Below are 25,864 nucleotides of genomic sequence, written 5' to 3' on the forward strand. Positions count from 1 at the left end.
AAAACAACAGTTTAAGGGTGACAGGGGAACTAGAATCACACAGGCAAGAGAACAAGGACAGTGGCAAAAAACGACTTTAGGCTATATTTTTAAAGCTAACCTAAAAACCAAACAGCAAATATTCTAGCTGACTACACTAGGTGAAAGCTAAACAAATCCATGCAGAGAAAATAACAGCATGATATTAAAAGGACAAATAATTATTATTTCATATCCACATAAATCCTTAAAGAACAAGCAATAATGGAATGATTTGATAGTAAAATGCATCGTCTTTTTATAGATGAACTTCCTCTATTGTTCACTCCTCTATGACTGCATTCTCGATTCTGTCTTCATCAGTGTGAGCTGTTAAAAGAATTAACATTGTCATTGATCTCATTTCAGCTTTATTCCAGAAAAGCAAAAATCTTTAAAACTGCATTTGATCTCATCCTAAAAACAGTTTAAAGGGTGTTTCTTTTAATGCTTATAAATGAGAGTGCAGTGACGAGTAAAAGTGATTCAGGAAAAGATGTGTTTAAAAATAATCATCATCCATTCAGGCATCTTCAGTAACTGCAAAATGTTGCTCAGAGACTCTTTATCAATTATTAGGTCTAATTTATTACCAGGTGCTTTTGTGCTATTAAAATGTTACCTCAGAAGTCAGAACATCTACTTATGAAATACACTTCTGCACTATTTTTACTTAATGTACATAATGAAGGTAAAATTTAACTATATCGTCTCTAGGTTACGTATGTAGCCCTCGTTCCCCTAGGCCAGGGTGTCAAACTCAGGCCCGCAGGCCAAATCCGGCCCGATTTACAATTGGCTCACGAGATCATTTTATTTAGATCTATTATTATTATTATTATTATTATTATTAATGGCCCGGCGATGTGAAGCGCTGATAACACAAACTACAGATCCCATAATGCAGCGTTTCAGCTCCCTTACCGAATGCTAGGCTACCTGGAAACATTTCAGTGTCAATCAAGTCGAGCTTCTGATGTATTTGATCCTATTGTACAGTTATTGTGAAACAGCGCCTCACAGTGGTAAAGAGAAAAGTGGATTCTGAAAACAGAGCCTTTCAAAACCGATGGGATTCTAAGTGTATGTTTACTGACACTGCCGGACACGTGTCTTATTTATGGAGCGAATGTGACTGTAATTAATGAATTGAATCTAAGACGCCACTACGGGACATCAGGATAAGCGAAAAAATCTGAATGCAGAGCAGAAGATACAGAAAGTAGAAGAGTTTAAGAAGAATCTGACATTTCAGCAGACGTTTTTCACCAGAGCAAAAAAAAAAAAAGTTTTATTGTGGGGGAGGAGAAATCAGGGCCAAATCAGCCCGGCCATTTACAGAGGGAGAGTTTCTGGAGAGCTGCATGACGTTAAGTTGAAATGCTTTTGGAACGCGACTGTGTTATCCATGCTCTGAGTAATGAGTCTAAGCAGTCAAAATTAAGGACAGGCTGTCGCCGGTGAGGTGACATCATGACCAGGGAGTATAAAGTGCACCTGTAAAGAAGACGACTTCTGTAACTGTGAAGGAAGCGATGATGGAGCACCAGAGGTGTGGTTAGAGGCATGCGAGCCAGTGCTGGCAATCCGCCGAAACGTGTGCTTGGTTTTCTCGGTTGCTTTCATACTTTTTTGACAAAACGGACAGACAAACATTAAATTTCACACAAAGCGCTTCATGAACAAACAGAAGCTGAAGCCGTCTTCTCTCCAAGTACGCTTTATACTCCATGTTCGTGATGTCACCCTGCCAGTGACAGCCTGTCTTCAATTTAGACTGATCAGACTTATTACTCAGAGCATGGACAATGCAGTCACATTTCCAAAGCGTTTTGATGCTCTGTCAAGTGTAAAGTTTATATCACCTACATTCTTGCATTCTCATTACTTCTTTTCATTCTCATTATAGTGGATCATTATGTGAAATGTATACAAAACCGATTCCAAAAAAGTTTGGACGCTGTACAAATTGTGAATAAAAACAATGCAATGATGTGAAAGTTTGAAATTTAAATATTTTATTCAGAATACAACATAGATGACATATCAAATGTTTAAACTGAGGAAAAAAAATATTTTAAGGGAAAAATAAGTTGATTTTAAATTTCATGGCATCAACACATCTCAAAAAAGTTGGGACAAGGCCATGTTTACCACTGCGTGGCGTCCTCTCTTCTCTTCATAACAGTCTGCAAACATCTGGGGACTGAGGAGACAAGTTGCTCAAGTTTAGGAATAGGAATGTTGTCCCATTCTTGTCTAATACAGGCTTCTAGTTGCTCAACTGTCTCAGGTCTTCTTTGTCACATCTTCCTCTATATGATGCGGCAAATGTTTTCTATAGGTGAAAGATTTGGACTGCAGGCTGTCCATTTCAGTAGCCGGATCCTTCTTCTACGCAGCCATGATGTTGTAATTGATGCAGTATGTGGTCTGGCATTGTCATGTTGGAAAATGCAAGATCTTCCTTGAAAGAGATGATGTCTGGATAGGAGCATATGTTGTTCTAGAACTTGGATATACCTTTCAGCATTGATGGTGCCTTTCCAGTATGCAGCCTATGCCACATGCAATTATGCAACCCCATACCATTAGAGATGCAGGCATCTGAACTTAACATTGATAACAACTTGGGTTGTCCTTATCCTGTTTAGTCTAGATGACATGGCGTCCTAGTTTTCCAAAAAGAACTTCAAATTTTGATTGGTCTGACCACAGAACAGTTTTCCACTTTGCCACAGTCCATTTTAAATGAGCCTTGGCCCAGAGAAAACGCCTGCGCTTCTGAATCATGTTTAGATATGGCTTCTTTTTTTACCTATAGAGTTTTAGCCAGCAACGGTGAATGGCCGAAGATCACAGGCATCCAATATGGTTTTCTGGCCTTGACCCTTACGCACAAAGATTGTTCCAGATTCTCTGAATCTTTGGATGATATTATGCACTGTAGATGATGATAACTTTAAACTCTTTGCAATTTTTCTCTGAGAAACTCCTTTCTGATATTGCTCACTATTTTTGGCCGCAGCATTTGGGGAATTGGTGATCTTGTGCCCATCTTGAATTCTGAGAGACACTGCCACTCTGAGAGGCTCTTTTTATACCCAGTCATGTTGCCAATTGATCTAATAAGTTGCAAATTGGTCCTCCAAATGTTCTTTATATGTACATTTAACTTTTGCGGCCTCTTATTGCTACCTGTCCCAACTTTTTTGGAATGTGTAGCTCTCATGAAATCCGAAATGAGCCAATATTTGGCATGACATTTCAAAATGTCTTACTTTCAACATTTAATATGTTATCTATATTCTACTGGAATAAAATACAAGTTTATGAGATTTGTAAATTATTGCATTGCTTTTTTATTCACAATTTGTACAGTGTCCCAACTTTTTTGGAATCGGGTTTGTAGATATTGGAAGAGTTCTTACCTCGAGCTCTGTAACATTTGACCAGCAGAATGATGGTGATCAGCAGATATGGAGATGCCGTCACTACACTACTGATCAGCATGAGCTCTGAGAATGGAGCTTTTGCATGTGATGGACCTGATACAGAATACAATAATGAATATAATAACAGTTTATTCATCCTGATCTGAACATTTTTAGCTTAAACTGGAGTGCAAATAAATAATTTTTTTTTGGTTCAAGATTAACAAAGCATGTGAACACACAGCCATACATAAACTAAATACTATAGGTAACATTATGAGTTAATGATATAATGAGGTCAACTTATTAAATCACAGTTGTATTTAAATGAACATTGAAATGATTTCTCACGTCTGACTGAGATCCAGATTCTCTGAATCTTTGGATGATATTATGCACTGTAGATGATGATAACTTTAAACTCTTTGCAATTTTTCTCTGAGAAACTCCTTTCTGATATTGCTCACTATTTTTGGCCGCAGCATTTGGGGAATTGGTGATCTTGTGCCCATCTTGACTTCTGAGAGACACTGCCACTCTGAGAGGCTCTTTTTATACCCAATCATGTTGCCAATTGATCTAATAAGTTGCAAATTGGTCCTCCAAATGTTCTTTATATGTACATTTAACTTTTATGGCCTCTTATTGCTACCTGTCCCAACTTTTTGGAATGTGTAGCTCTCATGAAATCAGAAATGAGCCAATATTTGGCATGACATTTCAAAATGTCTTACTTTCAACATTTAATATGTTATCTATATTCTACTGGAATAAAATACAAGTTTATGAGATTTGTAAATTATTGCATTGCTTTTTTATTCACAATTTGTACAGTGTCCCAACTTTTTTGGAATCGGGTTTGTAGATATTGGAAGAGTTCTTACCTCGAGCTCTGTAACATTTGACCAGCAGAATGATGGTGATCAGCAGATATGGAGATGCCGTCACTACACTACTGATCAGCATGAGCTCTGAGAATGGAGCTTTTGCATGTGATGGACCTGATACAGAATACAATAATGAATATAATAACAGTTTATTCATCCTGATCTGAACATTTTTGCCTAAACTGGAGTGCAAATAAATAATTTTTTTTTGGTTCAAGATTAACAAAGCATGTGAACACACAGCCATACATAAACTAAATACTATAGGTAACATTATGAGTTAATGATATAATGAGGTCAACTTATTAAATCACAGTTGTATTTAAATGAACATTGAAATGATTTCTCACGTCTGACTGAGATCCAGCTTCTCGGTGACTCTCCTCTCTCTGGGTGTTTACAGTGGTAGAAACCTTCATCTGACTTTGAGACTTTATGGATGATCATCTCTCCTGTAGTCTGGTTCTGGACGACTGATCCATCTTTATAGAAATCAGCTCGGATGTTTGAGGGATTTGTGTTACGATATAAACAGTGTAGAGTCAGAGGATGTCCCTCAGTCACAGGATGAACAGGAATCTCTAAAATCACATCACCATCTAGAACACATTCACAATATGAATTAAGCTTTAATTAAACTGTATACATTTGAATTTGTAGTTGAAATATTGGATGTATTGGAACTGGTATCATGCTTATTATATGGTCATTTAAAAGCTCTGACCTTGCATCTGATTTGCAACATAAACCTTAATAATGATTATCATTATCGGTGTCATTGTTGGTATTACTGCAGGTATTCAAGTATTTAAGCAGGTATTTTAGACATAGTACTTGTACATATTTCAAACAAATCTCCATATTCAGAATTACATAAACAAAATTATAGGTGATGTATATACAGGTAAAAAAAAAATAGGTCTGTGTCTTCTTAACCAGTTCTTCCAGTTAGAAACTCTTGATGGTCTGAATATTCTGTAATGAAACATTTCTCTTTGTCTTTAAAAGTCAACACACTACATGAAGACTCACTATGAACTGTGATGTTGACAGGATTACTGTTTTCTCCAGATTCAGACTCACACCAGTAAACTCCAGTGTAGGATGTGGAGAGGAAGCTGATGTTACATGTAGATCCTGTAACTGATCCCCACTGTGAACAATCTAACACTCCTTCACTGTCTGTGTATCGTCTCACTGTCCATCCAGTAGAGTTACTCTGGTCCTCACAGCTCAGTGAGAGAGAGTCACGAGTAAAGTGTTGAGTTCTGCTGGGACTGATGATCAGAGACACTGGAGGAGATTCACCTTAAACACAGAAGAAACACAAATTAAAAAGTAAAAGTACAATGTAATACAATGATAATACAAGTGGATGTGTGTTGAATGATGTTTATTAATCTTGCAATTAAATCCACAATTCTTAACATGTCATAACACCAAGAGCTTTAACACAGGGTACTCCATCATCATAAAAGCTAAAGGCAAAGGTTGAAACCTAGAAAATACATTTTAATGGGGAAAGAAACAAAGCAACACAAAGGGTCTAAATACAAATAGTGTTTCAAGTGAAACTCATCCCCATGAAGGGGATTACACAAGCTCAGAATAATAAACCTTCCCACCACAAGAGGTCACCATTATCTCAGCACATGGCTTGTCATCAATTTTACAAACAATTCAGGCTTCTAAACTGCCATAAACATTTTAATAAATGAATGTTGCTTTTAACTGATCTTATAATTGTATTCCTTTCTATTATACACTTCAAACCTACAAATAATTGTCCTTACCAGAGATCCATAGAGGCTGTGGATTGCTGTACAGTATGTGAGTGACTGGTTCTCCTCTCTCTCCTCTACACACATAAACTCCTGTGTGATGAAGAGCAGAAGGACTGAGAGTGTAGGAGCCTCCAGATCCTCTGCTGCTGTCTGACAGAAACTCCACATACATGACATAGTCAGTATTTTTTATTTGAGTTACACCGTCTCTGTAGGGAACAACTGAGTACCAGCCGAATGTCCAGTCTGTAGAGGAGTCTGTAACCTCACAGCTTAGAGTCACTGAGTCTCCTTCAGTCAGCCAGTTCTGTGGAGATACACTCAGTACTGCCTGCGGTCTCTCTGTTACACAGGAAATGCAAAGTTATTAATACGTATAGTAAAATAATACAATGAAATCTAAGAATGACTAATTGTGCCTCCAATGTGTCACCAAAGTAAACACAGACATCCACATTTTACAGTGTAATGGTCCCAGTGGTAGTGTCTTGTCTGCGCCACCAGAGGAAACACTCACCTGAGTTTTAAACTCTTCCTGTTTTTTGCATATTTATTTGTTTAGAGTAACCTTTGATGTGAAGTATTGTGTTTGCTTCCCTTCACTGTACCAAGCCGATTATGTTTCATGCTTATTTGTGTGCTGACTCATTTACTGTATGTTCTGCGACTCTCATTTTCCTCATTATGTATATATTTAAATGTGTGGATCAATTTAACACCACTGGTTCTATAAACCTGTACACTACTGACAGGGCTGGGGGAAGTGTCTGAACTGTACTGCCTGGTAGACACTCTTTCATATAATAAAGTATTTTGATGTGTTTTTCATCATACATATTAAAATATGTTTTCCTTAGCTGTATTAAATAAAATACCTTTTTTTTTTTTTACTGTATCTTACTATTTTTATTTTTATGGCTAGTGTACTAAAACTAGTGTTCTAGTTAGTTTTGTGTAATTCAGTGTTCCTTGTTACTTTTTGTTAACATTTGCGGTATTTAGCAGACGGCCGTGTCAAGAGCGACGTACCAAAGATTTGTTGAGTCTCTATGAATGAATAATACCTAAACTGGTATACTAGATAAACTTAAGTCAAGCCTACAACTCTGTTGAGAATTTAGTATCCTATCAAAATCCATGTGTCCTTATTTGTGTTTTTCCTCTGTTACAACACCAGATGTCGCCAATGTGTTTTTTTGGCTCTTATTTGTTCCGACTGTTTCCACCTGTGCCCTAGTGTATGTAAGTCCGTCTTTTTTGTCAATTCTTGCTTGGTCTTTGTATTGCTTAGCTAGAACTTACCTGATACAATCAGTGCAACAGGATAACTGCAATCTGAATTTTGTCCCCAACAAGTATAGTCACCACTGTCAGAGTTTTTGACAGATGAGAGAATGATTTCCTGCTCTGTGTCTCGACCGAGTTTCTCATGATTTCTATGCCATGTGAATGGCGGCTCAAGGTTTTCCCCTCCCTGTAGCTCACATCTGAGTGTAACAGTGTCTCCAACAAACACACGTGTATCAGGGTTTATAGACAACACAGCTTTGGGATGGTCAAAACATATTCCTGTTTAAAAAGGTAATATAACATAATCAGGAGAAACATAGTCATGTTAAACAATTCAAATTAATTTAATTAGACATAAACCAGGGATGCATCAATTCTATTTTTTCAAAATAACAATAATAATATCAAATTTCAATTAATCTGACCACGGAATCTTTTTCCACTTTGCTTTAGTTTATGTTAAAAACAATCCTGTCTCTGAGCCCTGGAGACCTCATGGTTCACCTCAATAAACCTTTTCACAGGTAGACTATAAAAGGTGTAGAAACATCTCAGTAACAATCAAGAAACTGGAGGCACCTGAGCTCATATTCAAGTGTTGCAAAGGGTCTGATTTATTCTGTATATTTGATATATATATTTGCTCTTTTACAATTTTTAGAATTATTCTTTCACTTTGTCATTACGGGTATTGATTGTAAATGAATGTGGAAAAAAAAACTATTTGAAATTCTAGTATCAGACTGAAACATAACAAAATTGAGAAAAAGTGAAGAGGGTCTGAAAGCACCTAAAGATCAGTGTTGATTCATTTCATTCAATTCAAGACTACAAAGTGAATAGTGAATAATAAACTATTTACAAATTTCCAAATTCTATAAAAAAGTTTTCAGCCCCAATACAAATAATAAATGTACAGGATATAAAGGACACTTTATTATTAAATTACCTTGAGCCTGGGCCACTAGTGTAAGTGAAACCAACACTAAAAAGAGAACAAACACAGAGAACATGATGAAAACAGGAACATTATTCAGTCTATGAATGGAAACAGCACCAAACTCACAAGATTTATTTGTATTCATGAAAAATAAACTTGTCATTATAATACATTATTCTACAAAACAACCCAAAAAAATCTTAGAGCAAATATTATACATATCATGGATGAGTGTATCTAAGATCGTTATCTTCTTTCTTAGTCCCCAAAAAAACTTTTCAACATTTTTTCAACATCTTCAACATTGCTGTTTTTATTTAATAACCATATACAGACGAGGTCAAGGTGAAGTTTAGGCATCTTTTGTGTAGTCAGTGTCTATCACAAAGTATCAACCCAGTTTGCCAAAGGGGGCGATACAGTCCAAAAAATCTAATTCCACACATTTTTGGCCAAGCTTTACCGTAGACTCAAAACTTTCAGATGCTTGTAATCAAAACAAAGATTTTGTTGCTTGGGTCAAAAAAAATCCCTATTGACGTATTTGCTTTAAGAAGTTTGCTTTTTCCGTGAAATTTAAAGTATTTAAATTTAGAGAAATTTTAAGTAGTATGTTAAAAAACATACTTTTGCGAACTAGTCCTAGGTTTTTTGTGCCATCGGAACTAATCCAATGTAGCAATGTTCAGTAGACATGGATGGTTAATAATTATAAAAAAAAACATTAAACTATCAACTCATAAACTATCAAGGCTCACCAAGAGTAAAATGGCAATGACTCATGAACGGAAGAGATATCTTCACGAAACTTAGTAGATGTGTCTATGTGCTCAATCTTTAGTCAAAGAAAAAAATGCATAGCTTTGCCACTTAGTGGCACTAAACAAGGAAAAAATGGAAAACTGCTATAACTACAAAACGATTTGTTTATCCGATTGGGTTTATGAGAACATTTGTGTATCTCAAAAAAACATTGCCACCATCCACCAATGACTTTTGGGCACCTGTTAGAAACTTGGTGGGCATATTTGACCCATTGGCGTAAAAGTATCTAAGAATTTTGAACTGCCACTAGGAGGCGATATTGTGTTTTTCAAGTGTATAATTGATTGTATATTACGATTTTTCAAACATAAATTTGATTGCCTGCTTATGTTGGGCAAATTTGACTCAAGGACCACTGCAGTCAATCAAATCTTTCATTAATTATTCTCAATTAACCTAAAAATTAAATTTTATAGTGTAGTCCTAGGTTTTGTCAGATTGGAACCAGATTGCTGGCCAGTGCTTATCAATAAATATTTTAAACAATCACTCTTTGTACTCACTGTTCAAAGGGTCGCCATAATGCTCAAAGTAGGCGGGTCAGTTTTTACAAAAATGGCTCTAACTCATGAACAGAATGAAATATGTTTACCAAACTTGGTGGAAATGTCTATGAGCTCAATCCTTGGTCAAATAAAAAATGCACAGCTTTGCCACTTGGTGGCGCTAAACAAAGAAAAAAATATGGCTATAACTATGCAACCGTTAAACCGGTCAACTTGATACGTGTTACTTTTTAAGATCTGTGTTTCGTGTGTGCTCTGTTCCATTGTTTAATTTCTTTTCGGGCAGCAATTTTTTAAGTTTGTTGGAAATGTTACTGTCTTTTGTTTTATGTAAATTTTCTTTAGATTTCAGTTGTGACTTTATCTATGTATTTTGCTGTTTATTTTATATTTTGCCTCTGTTTGTCTAATGCCATCTTTGTTCTCACTTTAATCTCTGTGTTTGGTTTCCTTTTTTGAGTTGGATATAAATGGAGGTCAGAGACAGCTTATCTTTATATTTAGCCATAAATTGGCTGTTTAAAATAGCGCTTGACATACACAATAACAAAGACGTAAAAAGTCATTTAAAAAAAAAAAAAAAGATTTAATCTGCTCATATACCATACTTGCTTTTTTCCATGAAATAAAATAATAAACATTCAACTGATTCTAAGTTGCTCTCTTGTGTATATTTCTGCATAATTGTTATGGATTTTATCCTTAATGCCCATGTAAAGCTGTATAGTACATACAATTGTAGACTATAACATTAATTTTTATTATAATTTTTGTGCAGTATTTCATTAAAATACAAATATATACTGTAATTATGTATATATTTTAATGAGTGATATTTGGATTTGGCCAGCATTCAGCTAAGCACCACTACAGAAAGCAATAGTACATTTATATTTGTCCATCATATTAATCTTGATTAAATCATCTTTTTCACACGCCTTCCTTTTCTTCAGAGCTGACCACATCTCAGCAAATTCGCAAAAAAAGGGAAGTTGCATCATCTAACTTATCTCTGTTTTCAAGCCTCTAAACCACTGCCCTGTGTGTTCCGATGAGAATTTATTTGCTTATTGATTTGGTTGTATGTTTATTTATTATATAATAAGTGCATTATCAGTAACGGTAAATGAAATATTTGAATATGAACAGGTCACAAGCAGCACAGGTTATACTGGGAGACGGGACACTGGACAGGTCATGTCTACACTAAAGGTTTTCTTGGAAAAGACAAATTATTTCTCTTTTTATTTTGGCCTTTTATCCACACTGAGAGGATGTCAATAAAAACATAAATTTTTAAAAAAGCTCTATAAACTGGATGGATTTGAAAATTGTCAGCCATTGTTGTGACTGCAGTGAACATTCCTCCGGACGCTAACGCTAAACTAGCTATGAAAGAACTGCACGCTGCTATCAGCAAACAACACTCGGCACATCCCTAAGAAGCTATCATCATTGCTGGAGACTTCAACCACTCCAACCTGAGATCTGTACTACCAAAATCTTACCGCAATGTCTTCTGCTCTACCAGCGGGGACAACACACTGGATCAGATATACACAAACATATCTTGGGCATACACTGCCATTCCCCTTCTCCATCTGGGTCATCTGTTTGTTCCTGCTACCTAAATACACACCACTGATCAAATGGGTGAAACCAGCTGTGAGGACAGTAAAGGTAAGGTCAGAGGGGGCCATTTCATCTCTACTGCAACAGTTTTAGACATAGACATTTACACATCATCTGTTTTGGACCATATCAACACGTGCATTGACAATGTCACTACAGTTAAACATGTGAAATGCTTTCCTAATCAAAACCCATGGATGAACTCTGAGGTTCATGTCCTGTTTAAAAGCCTTAATTCTTGAGGAATCTTAAGAAAGCTCATCTGTCACTCTCACCAGGGATTCTGACGGGTTTTTACTGCTTTTACTGCATCATCGAGAGCACCCTGACCAACTCCATCACTGTAGGGTAAGGAGGCTCCACTGTGTGTGAACGTAAATCCCTGCAAAGGGTGGTCACAATCGCCCAACGCATCACTGGCACCCAACTACCTGCCATTAAACACCTTCACCACAGCAGATGTCTGCGCAGAGCTCACAACATCATCAGTCACAAACTGTGTCTCTTCACATCCCAGTCACAAACTGTTTAACCTCCTCCCATCAAGAAGGAGATACAGGAACACACCAGAAACAGCAGGCTCAAGACCAGCTTTTTTCCATCCACCATCACCCTAAAGAATTCCACATTACACTATTAGATCACTGTATAAACACTGTATATTCACTGTGTAGAACTTCTCTACAGTTGTAACTTTACTGTACATTTTGCCTAATATTTCATATTCATAATATTTCCCACAGCCGGTACTTCTTCTCCTGGTCTGGGGCCTACAACAAAGGAGCATAGAATGCCAGGTCGTGGGGACCTTGGGGATGTAACCCGCTCTAGGATGCCAGACGGCACTGGCCATACCTGGAGTGAACTTCAGTAAAAAGGGCCCTCTAACAGGGCCTGTAGATCCCCTAATCTCTTAAAATTAACATCTGAAAATGCTCACGTCACAGTACTGCAGGAGTGAAATGTGAGACACTTCATTTTGTGTCATTTTCGGCCTGCCGTTTATTTACTTTCTGGATCTTTGAAATGCTGCGGCAAGGAATTAAAGATCCAAAATCAACCATATTAAGACTGTGTCTGTTCCCCCAGTGAAACCAAAATGAAGAAAATTCCCAGAACATTTGTTATAGCAACTTTACCAAACAAATGCACAATTAGCACCTTTAATATGAAAATATGAGATAATATTAGATTGTATCAGGTAACAATGTACTGTTCAACAGAAGCGAATCCTCCTAAGTACAGTTATATACACGAGCCACGTCTAACTTGCAGAGAAGGCGGTGAATTAGTTATTTATAATAATAATCTAAATGTCACAAAAAAATAAACAAATGTAACACATTTCTTCACACCAGCATAAAACAAGCGTCTAGTCTTCACTTTCATTAATTATTATTTATAGACCCCCAGGACAGACCGATTTCATTTCAAATCTAGCTGCTTCTTTATTTTTATACTCATTTTGATCATCAGGAAGACTTAATCAATTCAAATAAAATTTTATTTGTCACAAACACATACATACAGGGTAGGACATGCAGTGATATGACTCCTTAAGAACAGCAGTTGTGTCCAGTCTAGATTCAGTAGGAATAAATTAGAATTGTTTAGGACCCATTTAAACACAGTTCTCTTAACCTTTGAACTATTATTGAGAGTAGTTACACATCAAACTATTGCAGATCTACCAGAAAAGTCAAGTACACACAAGTTAAAGACATAACATGTCCTAATTACACAATAAACTCATATTTTAGAACATTCAGACTTCAGGTGAACAACTTTTCACCCCATTATTAAAGACTTAAAGACAATATTTACTTACAGAACATCACAGGGAGTGTACTGAGCTCCATCTTCTACCTCTAATGACTGACTGACTGGCAGAGCAGCAGAGGGTCTTAACGTCTCATCACTTCCTCCAATCTCACTGATAGAGAAAGGGGGTGGGGGATATACATATTTAACTTCTATTATGTTATCATTGTCAAACATGTCACAGCATTGAAAGTATTGAGACTGACTCAAATTGCATCACATTGCCTTTTTTCTGCAAGTTATCCCCAGCTAAACAACACTATGAAGTGAGACATAATAATGATAGACCAACCTATTGGCATCGTTATTTATGTGTAATATTTACTGACCACAAAGCATCTATGGTCAGCTAGTCAAACTAAATTCACAACAAGCATGCTGATCGCTTTTTTTTTTTTTGCCTACTTCCAGTTCACCATTTCATATCACCCAGGCCCCAAAAACACAAATCCAGATCCATTTTCCTGTGTTTATACCACTTATTGTGGGAGGTGGTAGCTCAGTGGTTAAGGCTCTGGGTTACTGTTTAGAAGGTTTAGGATTCAAGAGAAGAGTCTTCAGATGAATCAAAATTTTCTTTTCTTTTTGGAAACCATGTCCTCTGTACTAAAGAGGAGAGGGACCAGCTGGCTTGTTTTCAGCACTCAGTTCAAAATGCTGCATCTCTGGTGGTATGAAAGTGCATTAGTGCCTGTTGAACTGGTAGCTTGCACAATTGGAAAGGTTCTATTAATGCTAAATGCTAAATACAGGTTTTAAAGCAACAAATATTTCCATCCAGAAAACATCTGTTTTTAGGAAGGTTTTGCATATATAAAAAAGACAATGCTAACTGCATACTACATCTATTACAATAGCATGACTTCGTAGTAGAAGAGTTTGTGTGCTGACCTGGCTTGTCTGCAGTCTAGACCTTTCACAATTTGAAAACATTTGGCACGTCATTAAAAAATGAAAAATACAACCAAGGAAACGAAGAAGTGTTCAGCAGCTAGAATCCTGTATCAGACACATATGGAACAAAATTTCTTTCCCAAAACTTCAGCAACTGGTCTCCTCAGTTCCCAGGTGTATACAGACAGAAGATGTGATGCTTTAGGATGGATGGATGAATGGATTTATTAGATTTGCAAGTTATTGCATTGTTTCTAGTAACATTGGTCTAACTCTTTTGGAATTGGGGTTGTATTTTACTGGAAATTTTAAATGAAATTTTACATTTATGTCAGCATTAGCTTCCTGGTGACTTCATTTTAAATGTGAAACACAATCCAACTTGAAATTTTGAACAATATGAGAAGACAGTACACCTCTATAACTGGTAGTCACAATGGTCAAAATATTAGAATATTACTATTTCAAAATGTGGGATTTTCAAAAAGAAGCCTTAATTTGCCAGATGTATACATTACAACACCGTGAAATTAGTTTCTTTGCGTATATAAGCATGTTATGAAGTTGAGATCAGGACACAGGGTCATCCAAAGTACAAGACCCCAGATAGAGACAGTTTAGGGCCTTGCACATGGGCAGATGGGCAGTGCTGTGGCTTGAACCCCCAACTTTGTGATCAGTAACCCAGAGCGTTCACAGTAAAGCAGTCACCCTACAACAGAGAAACAGCAGGTTATTTCCATGTTTTTAAATCTAACTTCTAAATACTAGAAGACAAATTTTCCCAATGCAAATGTAAACATACTTCTTAATTTAGTTTTCATGTTCAATGTTTCCCTCTGTGTTCTTCTTCTTCTTCAGCTTCATGTATACAACATCAGAACACGCATTGGTCGTGCCTAGATGAAAGCAAAAAGTCCGAAATTATTCATTGGCAATCAAAACATACATCACATCTACAGTAAATTATTAATAAAGAACATGAAACACCTCATCAGTATTGTATTCTGGATTCTGATTGGTCAGAAGGCATAGATACATTTTTTACAACACCAGCTCTGAGAGAAGTTCATCAGACCATGGTTTGTATTTACATAAAATGTACATATTTATTATTTCTTTTATTTTACTATAACTTTATTTCTTTTTTACAGCTAAACAGCTATGGGTTTAAGGGTCTTGCTCAGGGGCCCAGGACCTTCAGAGCCAAAGTCCAATGCCTTAACCACAAAGCCTTTGACCTTCACATTATTCTTTAATTAATTTAAATGTAGTGCTGTGGTATAAGGGGCATAATGAAAGAGGGAAATAAATAAATAAATACATTTTGCTCCACCTTTTGCACTAAATACTCTTTGTGGTGGTTTCATCGGTTTCAGGTTGAGTTTAGCGTAAGTCACATCAATAACGCCGGGTTCCTCATCAGCACCTGCAAAAGCAAAAATCAAAGTTATCCCAATGATCTTTAGTCAAGAAAAACATTTGCAATAACTCATAAACATCCTCATAAGAATTGATCTTAGATTCTATAATGCAGATTGTGTGTTTCTTTATTATTAAATAAATTGCTGTAGCATTAAAATATCTACCATTGGGCCTGTTTGCCTTCTTTTTGTTCGTGCCCTGAGCGTAAGTGGCTTCTCTGGTCAGGGCTTCAGCTACACCTGAACACAGTGCAGTGTGTTTAATCACTACAACTTTACCCTATAGGTCATCTATAGTTAAGCCTCCAAATGCATGAGAAAATGATGAAATGAAATGAAGACTACCTGTTTCACTCGTATCTGCCTGATCCACAGGTGCAAACATGTGTTCATTTCCTACAGAAAAAAAGAGTTCAATATATTATATTACCTTTTGTAAAAAAAAAGATATTGTATTAAATTATAAACACATGTAGAAGTAAACTAGTCTTAACTCTCAGGGTCTTTGTCACGATTCTGCCATCATATTTTATATTATTTACATTATATTGTCTTTCTTTTTTGTAAGAGGGTTAAGGGCCTTGCTCAAGGGCCCAAAAAAGAGTGAAGCACATTTATTAGTCATTGCAAAAGTGTTTCATTCACGTATGTAAACCTATACATATTAAACCTTCGTGCTGCGGCAAGAAAGGAGGCACTCACTGGTGCCCCCCAGTGACCACGTAGTGTGCATATGCCTAGAAATGGTGCTGCTTGGTGAAAACAGAACTTGTTGTTAAGCACATATTGCATTTATGGCATTTGGCAGACTCCCTTTTTCCAGAAAAACTACATTTATCTCATTCATACACCTGAGCAGAATTATAGTTAAGAGCTTTTCTCAGGGGCTTAGGGGTGGCAGCTTGGCATGGCTGGGACTTGAACTCATAACCTTCATATCCAATGCCTTAACCACTAAGCTACCACACTCTGCATTTTGGATGCATTGATTTTCTTTTTTTTTTTTTTCTTAATTTTTGTGTTTGGACAATGGTCTTTGAAGGTTCACATGCCCCCCTGTAACATACTGCACATGCAACCAACCCTGGTTTGAGTTCCGATCCTGACACTGACCACCCTGAAGTGGTGTTTGTCCTGACTGAGAGTTTTCAGCTTCTGACTGGCTCTGATTCTGCTCCGATGCCTGATTGTTTTTCTGCTGCTTTTCTATAGAGGGAGACAAATACAACATTGAGTTGTACATTCTACAGAAAAACCTTATCAGTGAAACTACAAAAAACAAGTTAATATTGGAAACTAACCCAATTATCTGACAGGGCGTTCAGGGAAAAGGAAGGTTTACAACTATTTACAAAGTACAGTTAAACCATTTTGTGCTTTATACAATGTCATCAGGGCTCTGCTCATATGAAGGATTTCAAGGTGATAAATATATCAAGCGAGACTTCTTTTTTCTTTTTTTTTTTTTTTTAAGAACACCTAGAAATAATTGTAGCTAAGAAGTAATAGTATCTTATGTGCACTTCTGTGATAATAAAATGCCTGCAAGTGCAGTTTAGTGAGAGAAAAAATGATATTTATATAAAATAATTCGCAAAAGAGAGAAAGGGGTTTTTATACTTGTTACTTACAGCACAGTAAAATTCGCATATCCCAGTAATGTTAGGAAACTGGGGTCAGAGATGATACACAGAACAACCCAGTGATATAACCACTGAGCTACTGAAGAGTGTTTAACAATGATATATAGCATACATTTTAAAGGGTTTGGAAATGGCTGAGCTCCATGAAATTTCCAGCTGCAGAATACAAATCTTAAAAACTAAGAAAAAAGGAAGAAAAGTGAGAATAACAAGATGAAAAATGCAATGCTTGGTGCTTCAAGGCACACTGAACATCATTTCACAACTGTCTGAATACCCAAAGTCTGTTAAATGTAAGTGTGAATGGAACCAGATGTGTGATGTGTTGAGGTACGTAGTTTATAACGGCCATGTTTGTAGAGCAGGGTGTATTCTGGGAAATTGAGTTTCTGGTAGATTTTAGCATTTGCATGTCAGTTATAATTAGTTATTAATATGTTTAGTAATTAATATGTGTAAACTGTATAGATAATGTTTATAGTTTAGTAATATTATACACTACCTTTTTTGATTTTGTAGCAACACAGCAGGATCATTATGATCAGCAAAACAATAAAAAATAAGCCCAGGGTCAGTCCAAGCTTAGCCAAGTCTAGTGTTCCACCACGAGATGTTGAACTTGCAACTGGTAAAAGAAAGACATGATGTGTTCCAACACTGTAAATCAAAACTACAGTCAGATACATTAGTATTTGGACAGTAAGACTGTTTTTGCCCCTGCACACGATATGAAATGAAGGGGAAAGTGATGCACGTGAGAACTTTCTCCACTTCTCCTCACAAAACTCAACTAAAATAACATCATGGACAGAAACTGCGCTGCCCCAGACTTACAGCTTTCACTCCGTCAAGGTCAGGACACTTTTTTTACCAAATACTGTCAGCGAGCAAATTTACCAGCATCAATGTGTAGCATCAAATTTAGATACCACATGGACTTTTCTAAGGTGCACACGGTATCTTTGCATGTTGTTCTTTATGAGGTTTGTTTGATCATATATAGGAGAAAACACACTGGAAAACTCTGGGACAGCAAGAGGTGGATTCCATTTGGGACTCAGGTAAATTGAGACATACTTCTTTGGACTTAACGGGGTTTGATAATAAACTAAAACGCTGGCCAATATAGTGGTGGAGGCTTGATGCCTATGCCTATATACATATATTCCATATGTAAGAGCAAAGTGTGTTGGTTGAATTAGCAGCAGCTGGACATAAAATAATCCATCCACCCAACATAACAGGAGACATTTCATAGTTCAAACAAGGACAAATCCAGGGGTGACAGCGAAGATTCGAGTCTAATTCGACTACCGATCTCACAGTCGAATCTTCAAAGAAGTGTTTTGAAACAAGGATCACACCATTTTGGTCATATAGGGGTGCTCAATGACTGATTTCACATAGAACTGCCGGTTTTCTCTCAATATGCAGTCTATTATGATAAATCTGTAAATAAAAATGTGAAAAGAAAAAAAGCTTTTAAATATTAAATATAAATATTTTTTATGTCGCTTTCAATGATCCGTGAGCGACACAGGAAAATGCAGTTCCTGTCTGCATTGTGGCCTTTCGACAGTTATTTCTTTGTTATTTTTTTTTTAGATTTGTTGATCAAAAATTGGTCTCACGTCTGACTGAGATCCAGCTTCTCGGTGACTCGCCTCTCTCTGGGTGTTTACAGTGGTAGAAACCTTCATCTGACTTTGAGACTTTATGGATGATCATCTCTCCTGTAGTCTGGTTCTGGACGACTGATCCATCTTTATAGAAATCAGCTCGGAGGTTTGAGGGATTTGTGTTACGATATAAACAGTGTAGAGTCAGAGGATGTCCCTCAGTCACAGGATGGACAGGAATCTCCAGGATCACATCACCTTCTAGAACACAGGAAATCACATGGACAGGAAAAAGATTATTACAATATGTATTATAAATTCATACAGTGTTGGTTCTCTATCAATCTTTGTGTATAATATATATATATATATATATATATATATATATATATATATATATATATATAGACTGTGCCATTCTGTTGCTGTCTTTCACACCATTACAGAGATAAATGAGTTCACCAGTCCTGCCAGTTGAAAACTCTTGTTCATCAAAACGTTCTCTACTGAAACATGTCCATTTCCCTTTAACAATAAACATGAAGACTCACCATGAACTGTGATGTTGACAGGATTACTGTTTTCTCCAGATTCAGACTCACACCAGTAAACTCCAGTGTAGGATGTGGAGAGGAAGCTGATGTTACATGTAGATCCTGTAACTGATCCCCACTGTGAACAATTTAACAATTTTTTATTGGGTGCATATCGTCTCACTGTCCATCCAGTAGAGTTTCTCTGGTCCTCACAGCTCAGTGAGAGAGAGTCATGCAAAAAGTGTTGAGTTCTGCTGGGACTGATATTCAGAGACACCGGAGGAGATTCACCTTAAACACAGAACATTATAAATCAGATTAATAATCTTTTTAACCCTAATTGTATACTTTTTAGTTATACTTTTTATACAAACCCGATTCCAAAAAAGTTGGAACACTGTACAAATTGTAAATAAAAAAGGAATGCAATCATTTACAAATCTCATAACCTTATGTTTCATTCACAATAGAATATAGATAATATATCAAATGTTGAAAGTAAGACATTTTGAAATGTTTGCCAAATATTGGCTCATTTTGGATTTCATGAGAGCTACACATTCCAAAAACAGTTGGGACAGGTAGCAATAAGAGGCAGAAAAAGTTAAATTTACATATAAGGAACATCTGGAGGACCAATTTGCAACTTATTAGATCAATTGGCAACATGATTGGGTACAAAAAGAGCCTCTCAGAGTGGCAGAGTCTTTTAGAAGTCAAGATGGGCAGAGGATCACCAATTCCCCCAATGCTGTGGCCAAAAATAGTGGAGCAACATCAGAAAAGAGTTTCTCAGAGAAAAATTGCAAAAGGTTTGCCAGCTAAAACTCTATAGGTCAAAAAAGAAGCCATATCTAAACATGATCCAAAAGCGCAGATGTTTTCACTGGGCCAAGGCTCATTTAAAATGAACTGTGGCAAAGTGGAAAACTGTTCTGTGGTCAGACCAATCAAAATTTGAAGTTCTTTTTGGAAAACTAGGACGCCATGTCATCTAGACTAAACAGGATAAGGACAACCCAAGTTGTTATCAATGTTAAGTTCAGAAGCCTGCATCTCTAATGGTATGGGGTTGCATAATTGCATGTGGCATAGGCTGCATACTGGAAAGGCACCATCAATGCTGAAAGGTATATCCAAGTTCTAGAACAACATATGCTCCTATCCAGACGTCGTCTCTTTCAAGGAAGATCTTGCATTTTCCAACATGACAATGCCAGAACACATACTGCATCAATTACAACATCATGGCTGCGTAGAAGAAGGATCCGGCTACTGAAATGTCCAGCCTGCAGTCCAGATCTTTCACCCATAGAAAACATTTGCCGCATCATAAAGAGGAAGATGTGACAAAGAAGACCTGAGACAGTTGAGCAACTAGAAGCCTGTATTAGACAAGAATGGGACAACATTCCTATTCTTAAACTTGAGCAACTTGTCTCCTCAGTCCCCAGATGTTTGCAGACTGTTATAAAAAGAAGAGGGGACGCCACACAGTGGTAAACATGGCCTTGTCCCAACTTTTTTGAGATGTGTTGATGCCATGAAATTTAAAATCAACTTATTTTTCCTTTAAAATGACACATTAGTTGTTGTGTTTTGTATATTTTCTTTTATATTGTACTTTGTTTAAAAACAAAAAAATTAATGAAAATTTTTAATAAAGTATCTTTTGCCTCACCAGAGATCCATAGAGGCTGTTGATTGCTGTACTTTGTATGAAAGACTGTTTCTCCTCTCTCTCCTCTACACACATAAACTCCTGTGTGATGAAGAGCAGAAGGACTGAGAGTGTAGTTGCCTCCAGATCCTCTGCTGCTGTCTGAGAGAAGCTCCACATATATGAAGTAGTCATGATTCATTATTATTTGAGTTAATCCGTCTCTGTAGGGAACAACTGTGTACCAGCTGAATGTCCAGTCTGTAGAGGAGTCTGTAACCTCACAGCTTAGAGTCACTGAGTCTCCTTCAGTCAGCCAGTTCTGTGGAGATACACTCAGTACTGCCTTTGGTCTCTCTGTTACACAGGAAATATATATACTTCAGTCTTCCTGATTTTTGTTTTAGTTTTTAATAAAAAGAAAAAAAACATGACTTACTACTTGCTGTAATCTGGACTGGATCACTGTACTCTGTGTAGAAGTCTCCCCAGGTGTTTGGCCTGCATGCGCTACACTTGTACACGATCTTTCCCAGATTGAAGACGGTCACGTTCAGCATGCGGGTGGTGCTGGGTATAGCACTCAGCTTTCCTGAAGGCTTATATTTGTACCAGGAGAATGTAAATCCAGTCATCCGCTGCAGCTCACAACTCAGAGTGACGGTGTCTCCTATGTAGACGGAGCTGTGAGGATTCACTCGGACAGTCGGTTGGGGTTTTGCTGTTGGTTAGGAAATGATAATGGACGTCAGATCCTTTTCTTCACAATACGAGCAGTAGATGTTTTGTGTTCAATGTATGATGAGTGATTTTCAGGATGTTACAAATGTAATTATTTATGGCATAGTTAATATTTAGTATCTATTTAATGGTAGTTCAGTGGTAAAAGCATTGGACTGTAGACCAGAAGAAGTCCCAGCACCACCAGACACAAGCTGTCAACAATTTGTAAGAATAAGGGAGATGTGCAGACCTGCAGTAACTACAGGGGAATAAAGTTGATCAGTCACAACATGAAGTTATGGAAAAGAGTAGTGGAAGCCAGGCTGAGAGAAGAGGTGACCATCTGTGAGCTACAGTATGGTTTTATTCCAAAGAAGAACATCACAGACACATTATTTACTTTTAGAATGTTGATGGAGAAGTATAAAGAGGGTCAGAAGGAGTCAAGTCAGGTGTGTCAGAGAAGTACGTGAGGGTGGTGCAGGACATGTATGAGGACAGTGTGACAGCAGTGAAGTGTGCAATCGGAACGATCGACTGGTTCAAGGTGGAGGTTAGATTGCATCAAGGAATCGGCTCTGAGCCCTTTCCTGTTTGCTGTGGTGATGGACAGGTTGAAGGACGAGGTCAGGCAGGAGTCTCCGTGGACTATGATGTTTGTGGATGATATTGTTATTTGTGGTGAGAGTGGGGAGCAGGTTGAGAAGAGCCTGGAGAGGTGGAGGTACACGCTGGAGAGAAGGGGAATGAAAGTCAGTAGGAGTAAGACAGAGTACATGTGTGTGAATGATAGGGAGGGCAGTGGAGGGGTGCGGTTGCAGGAAAAAGAGGTGTAGAAGGTGAAGGAGTTCAGGTCCCTGGGGTCAACAGTGCAGAGTAATGGAGAGTGTGTTAGAGAAGTGAAGAAAGGAGTGGGTGGAGAAGAGTGATCGCAGGAGTGATTTGTGATAGAAAAGTATCTATCTAGCACTACTCTAGCAAAAGTGAAAGGGAAAGTTTATAGGATGGTAGCAGACCTGAGATGTTGTATGGATTAGAGACAGTGGTATTGAGTAAAAGACAGGAGGTGGAGCTGGAGGTAGCAGAGCTGAAGATGTTGAGATGTTCATTGGGAGTGATGAGGATGGACAAGATTAGAAATGAGTTTATTAGAGGGACAGCACATGTGGGACATTTTGGGGACAAAGTGAGAGAAGCCTCATTGATATGGTTTGGACATGTGCAGAGGAGGGACATGGGTATATCAGTAGGAGAATGCTGAGGATGGAGCCACCAGGAAGGAGGAAAAGCGGAAGAACAAGGAACAGGTTTATGGAGGTGGTGAGGGAAGACATGCAGGTACTTGGGGTAAAAGAGGCAGATGTAGAGGACAGGGTGGGTATGGAGACAGATGATCCACTGTGGTGACCCCTAATGGTAGCAGCCGAAAGAAGAAGGAGAAGAAGTAAAACCGTCATGGTCTAAAACTATCTTCTCAAACATGGATCCATTGTGATAGCTCAAAATCAGTATAAAGTTATGTACACTGAACAAAATTATAAATGCAACTTTTGTTTTTACCCCATCTAACACTTTTTCTATGTACACAAAAGGCAGATTTCTCTCAAATATCGTTAACGAATCTGTCTAAATCTGTGTTAGTGAGCACTTCTCCTTTGCTGATATAATCATCATCACATGTGTTGCACTGCAAGAGGCAAATGGTGGTCACACCACATATTGACTGGTCTTTAGACCCCCCCAGACCCCCAATAAAGTAAAACTGCACATTTTAGAGTGGCCTTTTATTTTGTTTAGTAATAGTTTCTTTCGGCTTCTCCCGTTAGGGGTCGCCACAGCGGATCCTCCGCATGTTTGATTTATTTTGTTTAGTATACATATAAAAAAAGAACAACACCCAGTGACTCACCTGACACAATCAATGTAACGGTTTCGCTGATCTCTGAGCTCAGAAGGTCACGTTTCCGTGCTCTGCAGTTGTATCCTCCACTGTCAGAGTCTGTAACAGGACTGATTCTGAACTCATGCAGTGTGCTGTCAGTACTGTACTTTCTATTTGGGAAAACTTTGCTATTATTCTTATACCAGCTGTAAATCCACTGAGTGTCTTGTCCTCCTCTTCCTCCTCCTCCATCAACGTCACATTTGAGAGTAACATGCTCACCTTTGTATACGTGTGTATCAGGTATTACAGACACCACAGCTTTAGGACCCCCTATAAACATTTTGCTGTTAATAATCTATAGATAAAGTGGGTACAGTTGGACATGAGTCATAACTATTATCTATGTTTTATCTTTTAAACAGGAAACAGAAAATTAAAAGCCACAAAGTTGTGGCTGAATTCACCAACAGCGAATCGACTAGCGGCCGTGAGATGAAAAGATAAGCAAAGTGGAAAAAGTCAAGCGACTTCCTTTCTTCACAGCTATTACAAGAGTAGATACTGCAATGACCTTTAAAATACGAACCGATCGTACATGCAAACACACAGCCGTCTGATTGTAATCAAACGTGAACAATAAGCATTGTTGAAAAATAAATTAAAAAAGATTGTCAAGTGAACTTAGTAGATAATGACCTTGAGCATGTGTCACTGGGGTCGAGATGAGCCCTACAAGAGGAGACAAACACACAACATATATAGATAAATAAAGAAAAAAGAAATCCATAGAAAAAATAACTTTTAAAAGCAACATTTAAAATGTATTTTTATTATATATATATATATAATATATATATTTTTTAAACAGAGCTTTCTCTGTTATAAATAAAGAACTAAAAGGTTGTGGTTTAGACACACACACACACACACACACACACACACACACACACACATGTGCAGTGTGTGTAACATAGAAAGCTTTACGAAGTGGATTTTTTAACGCATTGTATTATAATAAAAAGAAGAAGCTTCTTCACGCAGGCCAGAACCAGAACCAGGAAACCCCCAGGATCTAAATCTGGTCCACTCTCTCCATCATCACACTTTTTCTGCACATTTATTTTCTTTTCGCACTACAACACTTTAATCACTTTAACTGTGGACTTGTACAGCACAGTGCACTTTATACCACACCATACCACACACGGTCATTTTATACCACACCATGCAACACACGGTCACTTTATACCACACCATACCGCACACGGTCACTTTATACCACACCATACGCACCCTGTCATTTTATACCACACCATACCGCACGGTCACTTTATACCACACCATACCGCACGGTCACTTTATACCACCATACCGCACCCTGTCATTTTATGCCACACCATACCGCACACGGTCACTTTATACCACACCATACCGCACACTGTCACTTTATACCACACCACACAGCACACAGTCATTTTATACCACACCATACAACACACGGTCATTTTATACCACCATACCACACGGTCACTTTATACCACACCATACACGGTCACTTTATACCACACCATACCGCACACAGTCACTTTATACCACGCCATACTGCACTTTATACCACACCATACAGCATACGGTCACTTTATACCACACCATACCGCACACAGTCACTTCATACCACACCACACCGCACACGGTCACTTTATACCACACCACACGCACGGTCACTTTATACCACACCACACGCACACGGTCACTTTATACTGCACCATACCCCACACGGTCACTTTATACCACACCATACCACACCACACGCACGGTCACTTTATACCACACCATACCGCACGGTCACTTTATACCACACCACACCGCACACGGTCATTTTATACCACACCATACAGCATACGGTCACTTTATACAACACCATACCGCACGGTCACTTTATACCACACCATACACACGGTCACTTTATACCACACCATACCGCACGGTCACTTTATACCACACCACACCGCACACGGTCACTTTATACCACACCATACCGCACACGGGCACTTTATACTGCACCATACCCCACACGGTCACTTTATACCACGCCATACTGCACTTTATACCACCATACCACACGGTCACTTTATACCACACCACACCGCACACAGACACTTTAAGGACAATCACATCAACCACTTCAATTTTTTTTACTGTTTTACTGTTTACTGTCATAAGCATCCTGTATATACACTTTCTTTTTTTCTCATATAAATCTTTATATATTTTATATTTTATATAGTTTATACTCTTTATTTATCTGCCTTCCTTTTTACTTGGTTTATTTTTCTCCCCATC

General features: G+C 37.7%; 2 protein-coding genes across 2 annotated transcripts in view; both read right to left on the reverse strand.

Moving 5' to 3' along the window:
• LOC124387366 (Fc receptor-like protein 5) overlaps positions 1–13,174 on the reverse strand; it is a 35,406-nt gene extending 22,232 nt beyond the window's left edge. Inside the window, exons 1-6 of the mRNA XM_046851684.1 lie at positions 13,145–13,174; positions 8,363–8,398; positions 7,426–7,692; positions 6,133–6,465; positions 5,372–5,647; positions 4,690–4,938 (exon numbers count right to left, since the gene is read on the reverse strand). Coding sequence (XP_046707640.1) covers positions 4,690–4,938; positions 5,372–5,647; positions 6,133–6,465; positions 7,426–7,692; positions 8,363–8,398; positions 13,145–13,151 — 1,168 coding nt within the window. The 5' untranslated portion in view covers positions 13,152–13,174. The remainder of the gene's footprint in view (positions 1–4,689; positions 4,939–5,371; positions 5,648–6,132; positions 6,466–7,425; positions 7,693–8,362; positions 8,399–13,144) is intronic.
• Positions 13,175–14,079: 905 nt separating this feature from the next.
• Positions 14,080–24,244, reverse strand: LOC124387363 (Fc receptor-like protein 5). Its single transcript, XM_046851682.1, has 13 exons — positions 24,218–24,244; positions 23,546–23,851; positions 21,353–21,634; positions 20,935–21,270; positions 19,269–19,544; positions 18,730–18,978; positions 17,601–17,723; positions 16,539–16,661; positions 15,801–15,851; positions 15,621–15,695; positions 15,368–15,460; positions 14,837–14,930; positions 14,080–14,743 (listed from the first exon to the last, which is right to left on the reverse strand). The coding sequence occupies exons 3-12, from the start codon at positions 21,546–21,548 to the stop codon at positions 14,845–14,847; spliced, it is 1,608 nt and encodes a 535-aa protein (XP_046707638.1). The 5' UTR covers positions 21,549–21,634; positions 23,546–23,851; positions 24,218–24,244; the 3' UTR covers positions 14,080–14,743; positions 14,837–14,844.
• Between the last annotated feature and the right edge of the window lie 1,620 nt (positions 24,245–25,864).

This window comes from Silurus meridionalis, chromosome 6 (genome assembly GCF_014805685.1).
Source record: "Silurus meridionalis isolate SWU-2019-XX chromosome 6, ASM1480568v1, whole genome shotgun sequence".
Lineage (NCBI taxonomy): Eukaryota > Metazoa > Chordata > Actinopteri > Siluriformes > Siluridae > Silurus > Silurus meridionalis.

Bases quoted from the DNA above. Each gene is read 5' to 3' on its own strand.
- LOC124387363 (XM_046851682.1), bottom strand. From the start codon at position 21,548: ATGACTGGATTTACATTCTCCTGGTACAAATATAAGCCTTCAGGAAAG. The intron at 19,545-20,934 runs GTGAGGCAAAAG...TCTGTGTTTAAG, and splicing joins ACAGCCTCTATGGATCTCTG to GTGAATCTCCTCCGGTGTCT. The intron at 15,696-15,800 runs GTAGTCTTCATT...CACTGTGTTCAG, and splicing joins GGCAGATACGAGTGAAACAG to GTGTAGCTGAAGCCCTGACC.